Here is a 14,810-nt window from a genome sequence, read left to right on the forward strand (position 1 = left end):
CCCCCCCTCCCCCCCCCCGCCCCCCCCCCTGGCCGGCTGGGCTGGGGCCCTGCACACACGCCGGGCCACGTGCGGGGCCACGGCCATGCCCCGTGGGACGTCCCCGCCGAGAAATGACTTCATGGGCTCGCCGGGATGGCGTCGAGGGGTCAGGCCGGACCGGCCAAAGCCGAGCGAGGGGCGTTTGAGGGAAGGGAGCAGAGCGCCAGCGCCAATCCTGCTCGGAGCAGGAGAGGAGGGCGGCCGCTCCCCCGCCGCTCTCAGGGAGCTGAGCCAAACATCTGCTCCCGCCTCCGGGCTGCTCCGAGCTCAAGTAGCTGCGAGGAAGCCAGAGCCAGGCCAGCCAGAGCGCGGCGGGTGCCAGCTCAAGAGCATCCCTCCCGGGGGGAGGCTGCTGGCAGCCCCCAGCCCCACCAGAGGGGACCACAGGCTCTGCAGCACGGACACACGTGCCGATCCCCGAGCCACATGGCACCCCGCAGTCCTGATGCCAAATGCTGCTGCCATGGCTCCATTTCATGCCCATGAACAGAGTCAGGGCAGTACCTGGCTCACGGGCATGCAGATGCTGCCACCACTGCAGTGGGATACAATGCTACCTCCCTTTCCACCCCCAACAAAAAACAAGGCCCAAAAGGACACCCCCTAATCACAGCGATCCCGGGGTCGCACGAGGACTTCCCCAGGACATTGAAAGCCCCAGGGGATGTGCACAGCCTCAGGGATCAGCTCCAGAGTGATGCCTGCACGCCCAAGGCCCTGCAGCACACACGGATCATCAGCGCTCCTGCAGCCACCGCAGCGAGAAGGTGCTGACTCAGCAGCCAGCCCCACTCACTCCCTCTCTGCCCTCCTGGCCCTGTGCTTGGGGATGGCAGGATCGGGCCCGGCAGCACCCGTGCTCTGCCAGAGGGCCAGGATAAGTCCAGCCTGGGCGTCCCCATGGGATTCTGCTACCGCGGGGTATTTGAGCAGCTCCAAGGGTGGAGTCAGCTTGTCCCAATGTGTCCCTGGGGACCTCACCTGGGGAGCTGCCTGTCCCACAAGCACCATCTCGGGGCACACGGCTGAGCTGAGGTTTCGTGTCCCCATAGGTCACCTTGCGTACCAGAGCCGGGGAGAGGTGCTCCTCCTCCTCTGCACCCCACGAACCCCACCTAGAGCGGCTCTGCCCTGCCACAACCCGGGTACAGCCTGCCCTGACCCGCTGGCAGCCAGCAGGGTGGACTGAGGGAAACTGAGGCCACGCAGCAGGTCCCTTCAACCCCCACCCGCTGCCCTGCGCTGCCTCGCAGCATGATACGCACCACAGGGAGGTGCTCGGACCCTGCTGAGCCCTTGGCACTGGGCACAGTGGCCTGACGGACCCCTCCGAGGACACCCAGAGCACCCCAGCGCCCTCGCGGCAGCATCACTGTTTGTGGGGAAACGGCTGGGGAACGGGCCAGCTGATGAAGGGTCTGACAAAAGGAGGGTGGTGGAAAGGATGACATCACGCAGGGAGCTCTCCGAGCCCAGGAGACATGGTGGAGCAGGGCAAAGCAGGGACTAGCTGACACTCTTGTCATGCCCTCAGGCCAGGATCCTGTCCTGTGTGGGAGGGGGGAAGATGGCCCCAGGCAGACAGGGCTGGGGGGTGGGAGCCAGCGCACCCACCAGCTCCCGACCGCAGCAAAGCCACACAGCACCCTGCTCGCTCCTCACTGCAATCCCGGATGGCCCCAGGGAACACCCAGGGGTGATGCACACTCACATGCTCCTGCGCCAGCACCCAGGACCCACCAGAGCTGCTCACATCAGGTCCCCAAGCACACACAGCACAGGGGGAGACGCACCAACATGCAGCCGCACTACACTGCCGGGGGAACAGCAGCTCCACGTGGAGGAGGTGGCACCGCTTGGACATGCAGGACCTGGCCAGGACGAAACCAGGCAAAACCTGGCTTGAACATCCCTGCTCGGGTGCTCTCCGCCTCCTCCGCCGCTGCTTGATTCATGCACAGGTCTGCACACGAAGGCGCCCATGCTGCTGCATCGTGGCCCCAGCACCGCGCTGTGGCCGTACAGCTGCAGAAGTCCCTCGGCAGTGGGTGGCTGCACATTGGCGGACCTCCCAGTGGGGTGACCTCCAGGGTCTGGGAAACATCCCCGGCCTGACTGGGGTAGGAAAACGTCACCGGCGGCACCGCACCCCTCCAGGGACTGGCATCAGGGGCATGGAACAGCTAGAGGCATGCTGAGTGGTGGCAGGTAGAAACCTGAGTCGACAGCGGCCAAGGGAGCAAAGATTTTTCAGTGCCAGGGAAACAGCCCAGGGGTTGGTGCTGTCCCTGTCTGTGCCCTGCCCAGGCCCCAAGGACAGGCAGGAAAGGGCAGGAGAGCAGCACCATCCCAGCGAATGTTGCTGTGTTAAGCAGAGCTCGCTGCCTGTGCCAGGCCCTTCAGACACCACGGTGCTGGCAGTGGCGTGGGCGCATCCGGGCAGGGCTGCTCCCAGCCTGGGCTGTGCCGGGTCTCCACCGGCCGAGGGCTGCCCTGCTGCAGAGCACAAGGAGGATACGGTGACACCGGGAACAAAAGAAGGGCTTTGCTGCCAAACAGGGAGGGCAAAGCCAGAGCTTTCCACCCCCCAAAACTGCCAGCAGGTTGCTGGTGGAGGGGAGCCGCAAGTGCCGGCCTGACGGATGCAGGCAGGCGGGCACGGCCAGGCAAGGAGCCAGGATGCCAGCACACTCGGCTGATACAGAAACACTTCTGGGGGCTGCGGTGTTCCCAGCCGATCCCTGCTCTCACTACCAGACCTGATCATCCCACCCCCTCTCTGAGCTGGTCCCCAGGACCCCCACTGCCTTCTTGGCCGAAGGGCACCACCACCCTGCCGAATTCACCCTGATACTCCCACGTACAGTCCCCAAGCCCCGGCTGTGCCTCACCTACCTCAGCCCTCTCTCCTTCCAGGCTGCTTCCCCAGCGAGCCATGGGGATGCTGGGTTCCATCCCACGGCCCTGCATGTCTCCGAGGGGGACGTGCCGCTGAGTCCTCTGAGCTGCCTCTGACCTACTGCCCTACAAGCCTGGGTGTGCGCCGGCGCGGTGCAGGGAGGCGCTGGCCCGGTGGCCCGGGCTCACGGGCTGATGGCCCCATCTGCAGCATTCGGCTCCTGCCCGGTGCATTAGCAGCACTGGGAGATGGGGCCTGGGGCAGTATTTGCTTTCTAGGTCAGAGCCAGCCGAGGAGGCTGGATGAGGGGCTGTGCTGGATGAGGGCTCCCAGCCGGCAAGGCAGCTCCTCACCCTAGCCAGCTCTGGGGAGGAAGGGATGCCCCTGCTCCCCTGCCCTGGCCCTGCGCCCAGCGCCCAGGTTCCTGGACAGGGCACCCTGGCGTACCCCAGCACCCAGCCAGTGATGTCCCCTGGGGACAGAGGCCCTGCCGTACTGCCTGCTCTGGGGGACACCCCCCCACCCTGAGTCCTGCTGTGGGGCCATGGGGGATGGAGCTGTGACTAGGTCACCACACGGCCCTGTGTGCCAGCAACATCCCGGTGACATGGCTGATCCCCAGGACATGTCCCTGCAGATAAGAGGGTCCTGTGCTGCCCCAGCTGCCCTCCTGAACCCATCCCTGGGGACGCGTACCCAGCACAGAACACCCAGCACAGAGGACCCAGTCTGTCTCTGCACCCACCGGCAGGACACCGGGGATTTCCCTCGGGGCACATCCAGGGCATCACGCTGGGGACCCTGCATAGAAGCAGGGACTGCGGCACCCGGCCGTGGCGGTGCCGGCCCAGTTCACTGTTGCACTGAAAGCCTCACCCGCACCGGGGGACTGTGGTGCTGCCAGGGCCTCGCGGGAGGCTCAGCCGCACAGGGCTCCATCCCCAAAGCTTGGCCCTTCCCGGGAGAAGAAGCGGACCCTGCCCAGGGCAGTGCACAGGGCTGAGCCCCGGGAGGGTCCTGCCAGGGCTGACTCTGCCCGCACTCTGCCTGCTCAGTGGCTGATGGAGACAAAGTGATGCTCCGGCTCACCCCTCCCAGCACTGCCTCCGCAGCCAAGGGCACCCCAAGGTTATCCGCCTGCACAAGCACCCCTGTTCACAAAGCACAGGGCAGCCCCCCAAGGTCACCCCACGTGCCTGTGGGAAGGATGGGTCTGATACCCATGGTGCCGCAGACACGCTCGCCCCCGAGCTGGAGCATTGCAGGGGCAGAGGCCAGCACAGGCACCCCTCAGTGTGGGTCCCCTCCAACTGTAACATGCGCCTCCGGGCCACATCTGGGAAGCGCTGGCCCCCAGGATGGGTGTGAAGCCATGGGCTGTGCTCTATCCTGCAACGAGCTGACGTGACTACAGCCACCCCAGGAGGGCCAGAGCAGCACTGTCAGGAGGCCAAATACCTCCTCCTGCTCTGGGACAACTCAAATGCCGGAGTTATTTATTTTCTCCTGTGCTGAAACAGGAAACCTCCAATGTGCTGAAACCCTGGATCCTTGCCAGAGCCAGGGGCACCTCAACAGCGCAGCTGGAGCTGGACGCGTCTGGAAAGAAAATGTGAACCCTGGGTGTGCTGGGTTGTGCCCACCTGGCAGAAGATACCCCTGGCCCCGCAGGTGGAGGGATGGAGGCCGACGGGGGTCCCAGAAGAAGGGGACCCTGCTCAGCAGTGCACCCTGCTCCACCATGGTGCCACCCATTGGCAATGACACCTCGGTGCCTGGTTCTCGCTGGGGTGCCGAGACCTGACCCAGCCTGTCCCACCATGGGCCACCAGCACTCCCGGCTGGACACAGGACGTCCCCGCAGTGCCAGGGTCAGAGGCAGCAGCTCAGACCCACTGGTGTAAGCTGGGAGAGTGCTTCTGAAAGCAGCAGTATTCACTCCAGCAGGGCTCTGGCTCGGGGCTCCCACAGCCACACACCACGTGCTTATCTCAGCCCCCTGCTCTGGGAACACCCAGATCAAGCTGGACACTTCCCGCACGCCGGTAGAGCAGCACGCCCCAGCTCAGGGGCTCACTGGCCCCGAGAAGCCCCGGCTGGCCTAGCACCACCAGCACCGCAAGGGCTACACTGCCTCACCAGTGGGAAAGCATCTCCTGGGACGCAGGGACACGATCCACCCAGCCAGATTGGCCGTGATCTATGTGCTCCTCCATCTGCCCTTGCTGCACCTGGTGCCCCTCCACCGCTGGTCGAACAGGAGGTGATGAAACCTCCAGGAGAGCCCCGGTCCAGGCACGAGCCCCGGCACGGGCACTTACCCTGTGGTGATGTCGTCATCCTCTGTCAGCGTCTTCCCCATCAGATCACTGTCGCTCATGTAGCCCGACTTCAGCTCCACATCGTCGGTGTCCAATGCCTCGACCAGCTCCAGGCGGGAGATGTGGCTCAGCTTGCTGGGGCTGCGCATGGGCATGGTGTGCGAGTAGTGCGCCCGCTCGCCGTGCATGTACCAGCTGGGGGTGCCCTCAGAGCGGCAGGTCCCCCTGACTGACGGTGCATCCCCTGCCTGCAGGCGCGGGCTTGACTGCCCATAGCGCCAGGACAGCGGGGAGGAGCGGTTGGACAGGCTGGAGACGCTCCGGGCGTTGGCTTCATCACTGTCATAGCAGGTCATCTCCAGGGAGCTGCGAGGACAGGGTGCAGGGGGGGGTTAGGGCAGGGCACGGCAGGCGGTGGAGGTCTGTGCCCTGCCTCACCCCCCAAACTGGGGCTGCAAGTGCTCAGAAAACAGAACTGCTCATTTTGAGGCAGCCAGGCAAGGCCAGAGGCTCCCAGGAGTGTGGGCGCAGGGACACTGTCTGTCCTGACCCTCTCCATCTCAGCTGGCAGGGGATGGTCCCCTCCTGCACTGCCTGGTGCCAGCACAGCGTCCCATGCTCCAGGACCCACTAGAACATCCACACCACCAGCACCCACCAGTGTCTGGTGATGCCCGTTTCTCCCCAGGGGCTGTGGAGCGGGATGTGGGGTGGGATGGGGAGGTCTGTGCCTCCCGACAGCCCCAACCACCCCACAGAGGCGATGCCCCCTGCACGGCCCAATCCAGCCACCTCGGTGCAGGGGCTGGGGGTGCCGATCCAGCCACCTCGGTGCAGGGGCTAGGGGTGCCACCAGGGCTGGCTGCAAACACGCTGTGGGAGAGGGGTCCGTACCTCTCTGGAGACCGGCCCCGGCCCCAACCCGAGTTGTGCTGAACCCCACCAATAGGGAGCCTTTAGTGGAAAGCCCAGACATGCTCCCCTGAGCCTGGACTGCTCTTCCTCAACCATTTCCCCCCCAGCATTTCAACATCTGCACCCCAATATGACCCCAGACCCAAGACAGGATGAATTGGGGTGGTGGCACACTGATCCCAGGGGACGTGGCAGTGGGCCATGCTGGGGAGCGGTGGCTGTGAGCAAAAGGATGCCGAGGGGCAAACCAGGAACCAGGTCCCTGCATCAGCATCCCATGCCGAACCCCTGCAGAGTGAACCTCCACATATGGGCAGGAGGGGATGCCCCGAGAGAGGGCTGTCCAGCCCCACGGGGCTGCCCACAAGCGTGCTGCTCTCCAGCCAGCCCAGAGCCCACGAGCGCATCAGGAACAGGGAGTTCAGTTTCTCCCCGCACCCCTCGGGGTGTATTTTGGGCAAATGGCATGTCAGGGAGTGATGCTGAGACTAAATTTAGACACCAAAAATGATTACTTCTTGGAGCAGCTACTTGGGAACCCACAACCCTCGATTTGGCTCCAAACATTACTACCAGTGAGCTATTCCCTAGCTTGGATTAAACGTTCCTGCAGGAGCACCAAAAGCCAAACCCCAGCTGCAGTATTGAATTTAAAACAGGGAACTACATAAAAAACTAGGAAGTTTGTTAAAGCGGAACTAAAAGGGGCAGCTAAAAGGGTTTAGTTTTTGTCGGCAGCACAAAGGCTATTTAAGGATGTTCTGCCGGCAGCTTGGAGCAGATGCAAACCACGTCTCCGTGCAGGACTAAAGCAAGACCCCGAGGAAGCTAGTGCAGCCCTGCAGCCGGGTGCAAAGGCTGCCAGAAGTATGATGATGTCTTTCAGGAACAAAGTTGTGCCCTAGCGAGGAAACAGCAAAGGCTGAGCCCCCAGCCACTGGATGGAAGAATACAGCGAGGAGAACAAGAGAAATTTGAGCAATAGTTTGTGGAAGGAATAAAGAGAGCCCAAAGCAGCTACAGAGACACCAGCGATGCAGGGCACGTCCAGAGGACCACGGATGACATCCATATTGGACACACTTGTAGAAAGTGTTCCCGAGAGCAGAATTAGTGGGTATGTGCGTAATTACAACATACAGGGGAAGAGCTGACACAGCTTTGGTAAAGGAAAATCCGGCTCACAACCGCGGTGGAGCTCCTGGAGGGATGCAGGGAGCACACTGCCAAGGCTGCTGCAGGCTACCAGGAGGTGGTGGATGAGTGCCCTCGACAAAGGCAGATTAAGCTTCCAAATAAACTCGGCTGCCATGGGATAAGAGGGAAGATCCTCATGTATTTAAGAACCGCTTACGGGACAGAATGCAGAGGTAGGCATCCCTAGGCTATTGATAGTCACTTTCTTCTGTGGCAGTGATCTGGCTGAGGCCTCCGCCACATGATGTACTCATAACTCATCAAGAAAAGGAAGTGATAGCGAAGAGTCAAAACGCACTAGCAACACCAATTTAATCACCCTTAATATCCTTGCCCTATTTCCCTAAGACCGGGGCTGACGGAGGATTTGCAAAGGAGCTGAGCGCTGGGGTGAGAAGACGGCGGGTGAAGTTTGACACAGATGAATGCAAAGCGAACGCAGAGCAAACGTGAAGCAAACGCGAGTGAACACAAAGCAGCCCTGACTCGGCATGAGCAGCACCAGGCTGTGAACCAGCTCCTACGCAGAGCAAAGGGATGGCAGAGCTGTAATGGATAATTCCAGGAAATGGCCAGCTTGGGGAATATCTCTGCAGCCCCGTGCAAATCCCACTGCCCCAGTGCTCTGCTGCCTCCGGCTCAGAAAAGATCCGGGAAGTGCAGCAAGAACGAGCAAGGTCTAGACGAGCTTCTGGGTTAAGAAGAGCTAAATCAAGCAGGCTGCTTCATCCTGGACGAAGCTGATCAAGGGGCGACGCAGGGAAGGTCTGTAATGATGAGTGGTGGGTGAAGGGGGGGGGAGAAAGCTGCTGCTTTTTGCCCTTTCCAACACAAAAATGAGGATCGAGGGAGACCGCGAGGTGGCAACAAACACCAGGAGAAGGATGTTCGCCGCATCCTTGGCTTTCCCGACTCGCTGACACGCAACACGGCCTCTCTGCAAAGCCCAGGCTTCATAACACGGCTGCACCAGCGGGGTGGGGGCCAGGAGGATGCCCTGGGGACATGTCCCCTCCCCACCCACTGCCCCCGGCCCACCACTGGCAGGGTCCGGCCCCTTCAGTCCCGACAGGGAGCCAGGCAGGAGGCTGGAGCTGCCGTGCAGACTCTGAGCTCGTCCAGAGCAGAGCAGTAACCCTGCAGCGGTCTCAAGTGAGAGACCTGGTGAGGACACAGGTAGTCCCAGGCATGTGTCAGAGAGACCTCTGAACACAGGTAGGCACTCTGCTCTGGTTCACCACCCAGTGGTCACCCTGTCCCCAGCCCTGCCATCCCCCCAGCCCCAGCTGCCACCCTGGGGTGCTGCCAGCCCTTCTGGGCAGGGTACCCCACCTCTGCCTGTGGGCTGCTGGGCATTTGGTCAGCTCTGTCCAAGGGTTTCTCCATCATCACCTCTACACAGAGTAGAGAAACTGAGTCATGGATGGGGATGGAACCTGTGGTCCAAACCTGGGCAGGTGCAGGGGATACCTTCACCTCTGGTTGTCCATACGGGGACACCCGACCACCAGGAACAGACCTCAGTCCCTGCCTGGGGTCTGAGGGCAGCTGGCTCCCCTCAATGCCACCCCCACCCATCCCCACTGCCCCAGAGCATGTGAGGCAGTGTCGGGCCCAGAGCACTGCCAGGGACAGGGCTCTGCTGCAGCCCCGCGCACAACACCCCACGCATTTGGGGGGATCTCTCCAAGCCCCCATGCACAGGGTCCCCAGGCCACGGGGCACAGCCGGCTCCTTCCCACCCACATGGCCCTCACCTGGAGCAGAGCTGCTTCCCAGCCGCCCTGGCCTCCCTCGCTGCCCAGGAAGGACGCTGGTTGTGGGGAAGGGGTGGGGGGGGGTCTGGTGTCGAGGCCTCACCTGTGAGACACCTGAGAGCCCCTCAGGCTGGACATGGTCTCCTCCAGGTTCTGCCGAAGGTCCAGCACATTCTGCACTGTCCTCTTCCTCTGGGACTCGGGGTCTGCAGAGAGACAAGGTGGCGGCTTTAAAGGGATGAATGGCTCCTGCACCTCTCTGCCTGCGGCTGTGCCCATCAGCTCTCGCTCTGCCCGCTGGGAGGGGACAGGGAAGGGCTCACACCGGGCTGGAGCTGCACCACCACGAAATGCCACCCCCGAGGGTGCTGCAGCTGGGGTGGGGATGTCTGGTCCAGAAAGGACGAGCTGGGGCGGACCAAGTGGGGCCACAGGACCCACGCAGGTGACAGCAGGTCAGCTACACTCAGGCAACCCTGAAGCACTGTGACCCTGCTCCATGGGGCCATGCAGGAGCAGCCGTCCTGGGAGAACGTCCCTAAACCTGCCCCTGCATCCCCCAGGCCCCGGGGGTGCTCCGGCCTGGGGACACAGGCGCTGCAGCAGCACCACTCAGCACGCAGCCAGCAGGAGCCGAGGAGATGTCGGGGAGTGGTGCAAGCCAAGCCCCTCTCCTGCCTCGTGCCCGGGGAGAGGCGGCTGCTTCTGCTGGGGGCTGGAGCAGCCGGTGAGACGGAGCCCCCCACGGGCATGGCCCAGGGCTGGAAACCCCTGAGCTCTGGCTGCCCTGGGGCTTCTCCGGGTGTGCACACCCACAGCACGGGCATGCACACACACAGGCAGGTATGCACCCCCCAACTTGCACGTGTGCACATGCATGTACCTGCACCACAACCACTTGTGCACACACGTGTGTATACACACATGCACATCCACACACGCATGCATACACACCTGCAAACACACATGCACACCTGCACACACAAGCGTGTGCACACACACCCCCAAGACACACACACACATGTGTGCGCACACACACACAGAGGAGGGGGGTCATTCCTGGCACAGCCCATGCAGCACTGCTGGGCTCGGGGCCACAGCTCCAGCCCCCGCACCCCTGACCTGCTCATGTGCATCCCCAGTGGCTAACAGCTGTGCCACCGCAGCTTTGATCCCCGATTTCAAGCCTTTCAGCCGCAGCTTGCCATTGAACCGCAGTGACAGCGGGCGCCAGGGACGCTGGATGTGGCTCCTCCTAATGTAACGTGGCAACCAGTGCTTCGGGATTTGCAACAACATCGTGTAAGCTGCAGCGACACAGGGACTGGGGGGACACCGCCAGCACACACCCTGCCAGGCTCCCCGCAACGGCATGGCCACACGCCCAGCGCACAAGCAGGGCTCGTGTCCCATTGTCCCCATCACATACCAACTGCGCCATCAGACACGCCGCAGGCAGCACCCATGGGTGATGCTGCCCCATCCCTGGGCTCTGCTCGCCCACCAGCCCAGGCAGGAGCACCTCAAACCAGTGAAGCAGCTCCGATTTACGCGTGACCCTGGAAGGTGGTGATGAGCGGTAACAGCCCCGATGAGACAGGTTAAATCAAGCAGGTTAAAGCCAGTTGTAGACAAGGGTAAGAGGGCTGGTGAGCCCACGGGGCACCCAATGCGGCCAGCACACGCTGCTGCGTAAGGATACCTGGCCCTGCATGTGTCCAGTCACCCAGAACAAGCTTAGCAGGAAGGCAAGTCATGAACTTGTTATTAAATCTTCATTATGGCCCGTGCACATTGGAGGAGTTAATCAAAGGCACAGAGCCTCCGACCGGTGCCCCAGAGCCACAGGATGGGGATGTGCAGGCAGCAAGGGCAGAGAGATGGAGGGCTGGAGCAGAGGGGGTTGAGCACACAGAGCCAGGGTGCAGAGGAGGCTCGAGAGGCCCTTGGTGCCGGAGGCTGGTGCCCACCCTGCTCTGCGGCTGGGGACAAGGGGACTCTGTTGGGGCAGGCAGAAAGGGCCATGTTGGCAGAGCAGGGGCACCTCAAAGCTGCCGGGTCCTGCCCTTGGGCTGCCTGGAAAGACAGATTTTCAGGCTTGAAATGGCAGGGCAGAAACCTGAGGCCAAGTCCACTGCTACCACACGTGCGGTCTGTAGGGCAATGATCAATTTTGGAGGGGAGGCACATCCGAACCTTAGGGAAGAGCAATAAAACACCCACCAGTGTCCCCAGGTGGGTCCATGCAGGGAAGGACTCAGCACCCTCAGCTCCTCCACCATGGCTGCATTCGATGGGTGCCGTCCACCCTGAGCCCGGCTCCCGCAGCCGGAGAAGGTGGCACGCACACCCCGGCAGCACCGTGTCCCTGTGGGCTGGGGCGGGACAGAGCAGCATGGGATGGAAGAGCCACCGTTGTCCCCTGGCACTGCCAGCAGCTCCCACCCCCCTGCCAGCTCGGCAGCGTGCTCCTCCTGGGCACAGCTCCCTCACAAAAACACCCCGGCTGCCTCCCCCGTGGCCACCCGCAGCCATCCCCCGGGCACGAAGCCAGCGCTTGGGCCTGGTGCTGCCTCCTCCCCAGGCACCGCTGCCAGCGGGGCTGCTACAGCCAACCCCATCCCAAGGAGCGGTGGGTCCAGGGTGAGCACTCACTGAATCCCCCGTGCAAGGCCAGGGTGGGTGCTACCTCCCCCTGCACTGTCAGCGCTGCTGGGGGACCCCCCGCAGCGAGGACCCCCAGGACACCCAAGGTAAGAAGCAGCATCCAAAGGCTTGGGTGTCTGGCAGAGGGCTGGAGGGTGCTTCAGCCCCGGTGTTTTAGGGCAATGGCACTGATCTCCATCCCCAGCTTCACCCGCAGCACCATCAGCCATCCATGCCTGGCACAGTTTGCTCTCCTGGCCCCCAGTATTCAGGTGACAGTCCAGGTCGCTCTAGCCTCTGGATTCGCCCCAGGAAAAGCAGCAGCTCTCATCTGGGAAAGGGCCAAACTGGGACTTGAGGAGCTGCTCGCCCACCTCTGGCACACATCCCGCTAGCTGCATCGCTGCCAGTGCTGAAGTGCCACCACCTAGCCCCACTGTGCTGGGCACGGGCGGTGACACTGGCCCCCCGCAGTCCACTTTCCAGGTGCAGTGAGGGGCCGGGGGCTGTCTCAGAGCTGGCTGAGCCGCAGCATGCCAGAGCTGAGCCGAAACCGGAGCCGCTGGGAGAGGCTGGAGTGTGGGAACAGAGGGAGAACGCTGGATTCCTCCCCGCATCGATTTAGCAAGCTTCCCGCAGCCAGATGTTTCCAGCTGCCGGAGCGGGAAGCAGCAGGGACAGCTCAGCCCATGCCGCAGGGGGGTCAGTTGGACACCCTGCCTCGGCCGGGCTCATTTTCCCAGCAGCAATGGCCAGGACGTATCCCCCAGTGTTCCCCACTCTGCTGGGGCTGCAGGCTCAGGGACCGGCCGTCCCCTCCGCCCCGGCTCCAGGCTGGCTTGCAGCCCCATTCGCAGCTCCCCGCCGCTCTTGCAGGCTCTGTCCTGTTGTCACGGAGGGAACGATGTGCTGGCTCCGGCCCTGTGCTCCCCTAGCCCGGCCACGCAGAGGAGGGCAGCCCCGAGACGCAGCCACTGTCCCCAAGCCCTGTGCAGGGAGGCCACCAGGCCCCACTGCCTGAGTTGCTCTCCCCTGAGCCAAGCTGGGTCTAACCTGCCCTTGCTGGCTCTCTGTCCTGCCCTTGCCTGCAGCCGTGCTTGGGCAGCTCTCCCGGCTCCCCCCCCGGCCCCCGCCGCTGCTCCTTTCTTAACTGAGCGCTCTCAGCGCTCTCTCCAACGTTGGCAAACACAATACAGCTCCGCTTTGCACACGTGGAAACTGAGGCAGGAAGTCCTAGCCCACCCCTGACCACCCCACCATCTGCAAGCACTCTCCCACGCGGCCTCCGTCGCCTGCCTCTGTGTTCCACACCGGCAGCACTGCCTGCTACACGACAGCGGATGCCGGCACAGCTACCTGGCACTGTGGGTGCCCGGCCCCCACCCATCACCCCCGTCTCCTGCCCTGCACAACCGGGGAAGCAGCAGGTACCATCATCAAGAGAAGGAGCATCGGTGAGGCAGGATGTGGGGCTGGAGGCAGCCAAGGAGGAGGAAGAGGAGGAGGGGGAAGGAGAGAGCTGTGCTGCGAAGGGCTGGCTCAGGGCAAGGCACTGTGTGCTGCGGGTCCGACTGTGCCGGGCACCGCAGAGCCAGGGCCGGAGGAGACCAGGGCGTTCCAAGTTGTGCTCACATCCAGCCCTTCCCATCACCTCCAAGAGCGAGCGGTGGCAGCTCCTCTACCTGCACGACGGGGCGCAGCCACCTCCCCACAGCCGGGCGCTGCCGACGTGGCCAAGTACGTCAAGGAATGAGGAAATCATCAACTCCAAATGGCTCGTGACAGCTCATTTCAAAGGAGCATGTGGCCAACAGCTCCCGCTGGGGCCAGGCAGAGCCGCGTCCATGGGACACGTGTGCCCCATGTGCCTTGGCACAGAAACCCGCATGTGTGTGTGTGCCGCCCGAGCGCTTGTTTGCATCATGCATATGTTCATGTGCGGGCCACATGGTAGCAAAACCCCTCTGCCTGCAGAAAGGTGCATGTGCACGCCTATGCCTGCAACCTTGCACGCGTGCCCACGTGTATGTATGCAGGCACGAGGATGGCAGCAGCCGACACCAACGTTGGCACGAGCACGTTAGGCTTGCATGGATGCACTGTCTGCATCTGTGTTCATACACTCATCATGAGCGTGGCACTCGCACGCATGTTTTCTTGCCCCCCATGACCCAACCGGTCTTGTTTCAGAAGATCAGACTCGGAAAGGGCGCCTGGCGATCCAGTAAAGATTTTAATGGCAGGCGGGAATTTGCTGTAAAAGGCCTCGTGGTGTTTCTGAGCCATTACGGTGGGCCCCTGTTACACAGTAGCTGCAACGAATTTCCCCAGGCCGTGAAACATTTTTAACTGGTTGCTCAATTCCTTCCAGTGCATTGAAAAATACACTAATAAACTCTGCAATAAAAAACATTCTCCCGGGGCCGTGAGATTCCTCCAGCCCAGCCGAGCTCCCCGGCTCTATAAACCCTTGCGCAGATACATGCTTCTCCCACCGCGCTGCCTCAGCCTGTGCTCCCAGCTGCGTTTATGAATGAATCAGCCCAGGCGTCATTTTGCTGCTATTTTCCTTGCAAACCCTCTGCTCCGGCACCCAGAGCCCACCACAGCTGGGCTGCTGGCCCGAGGGGAGACCCAAGAACCCGAGCCCGGTGCAAACCTTGCCGAGCCGTGCGGGTTCCCTGCTTACACCCTGCAGCGCGCGATTTGGTTACTGGCGTCTTGGCGTGCCGACAGCAGAGTCTTTCCATATGGAGTAAAATGGCTTTATCTTGCATTTCTTACATCCAGCTCTGATTCACGCTCCCGGATGGCTGGGCAGGGGGATGGTCACAACCTGCAATCCTTCTCCCTGTGGCTTAATTCTCTTCTTCCCCCCCAACAGCTACCAAACAGGCTAAATGAGCAGCAGAGATGGCTAACAGGGCTCTGTGGGGTCACTGCCAGGTCCACAGTGTTTGCTTCCACCATCAACCTCATTTTCCAGCCCAGCCCCATCCCTGCAATCCCTGCATGCTCCCCCCAGGGACGTAC

The 14,810-nt window shown here is 62.4% G+C and overlaps 1 protein-coding gene across 1 annotated transcript in view; it reads right to left on the reverse strand.

Moving 5' to 3' along the window:
• Positions 1-14,810, reverse strand: part of NAV1 (neuron navigator 1) — a 63,284-nt gene that overhangs the window by 20,283 nt on the left and 28,191 nt on the right. The window contains exons 6-7 of the mRNA XM_019472725.1: positions 9,235-9,337; positions 5,263-5,628 (exon numbers count right to left, since the gene is read on the reverse strand). Of these exons, the coding sequence (XP_019328270.1) occupies positions 5,263-5,628; positions 9,235-9,337 (469 nt within the window). The remainder of the gene's footprint in view (positions 1-5,262; positions 5,629-9,234; positions 9,338-14,810) is intronic.

The sequence above is a fragment of the Aptenodytes forsteri genome, unplaced genomic scaffold (genome assembly GCF_000699145.1).
Source record: "Aptenodytes forsteri isolate BGI_AS27 unplaced genomic scaffold, ASM69914v1 Scaffold213, whole genome shotgun sequence".
Lineage (NCBI taxonomy): Eukaryota > Metazoa > Chordata > Aves > Sphenisciformes > Spheniscidae > Aptenodytes > Aptenodytes forsteri.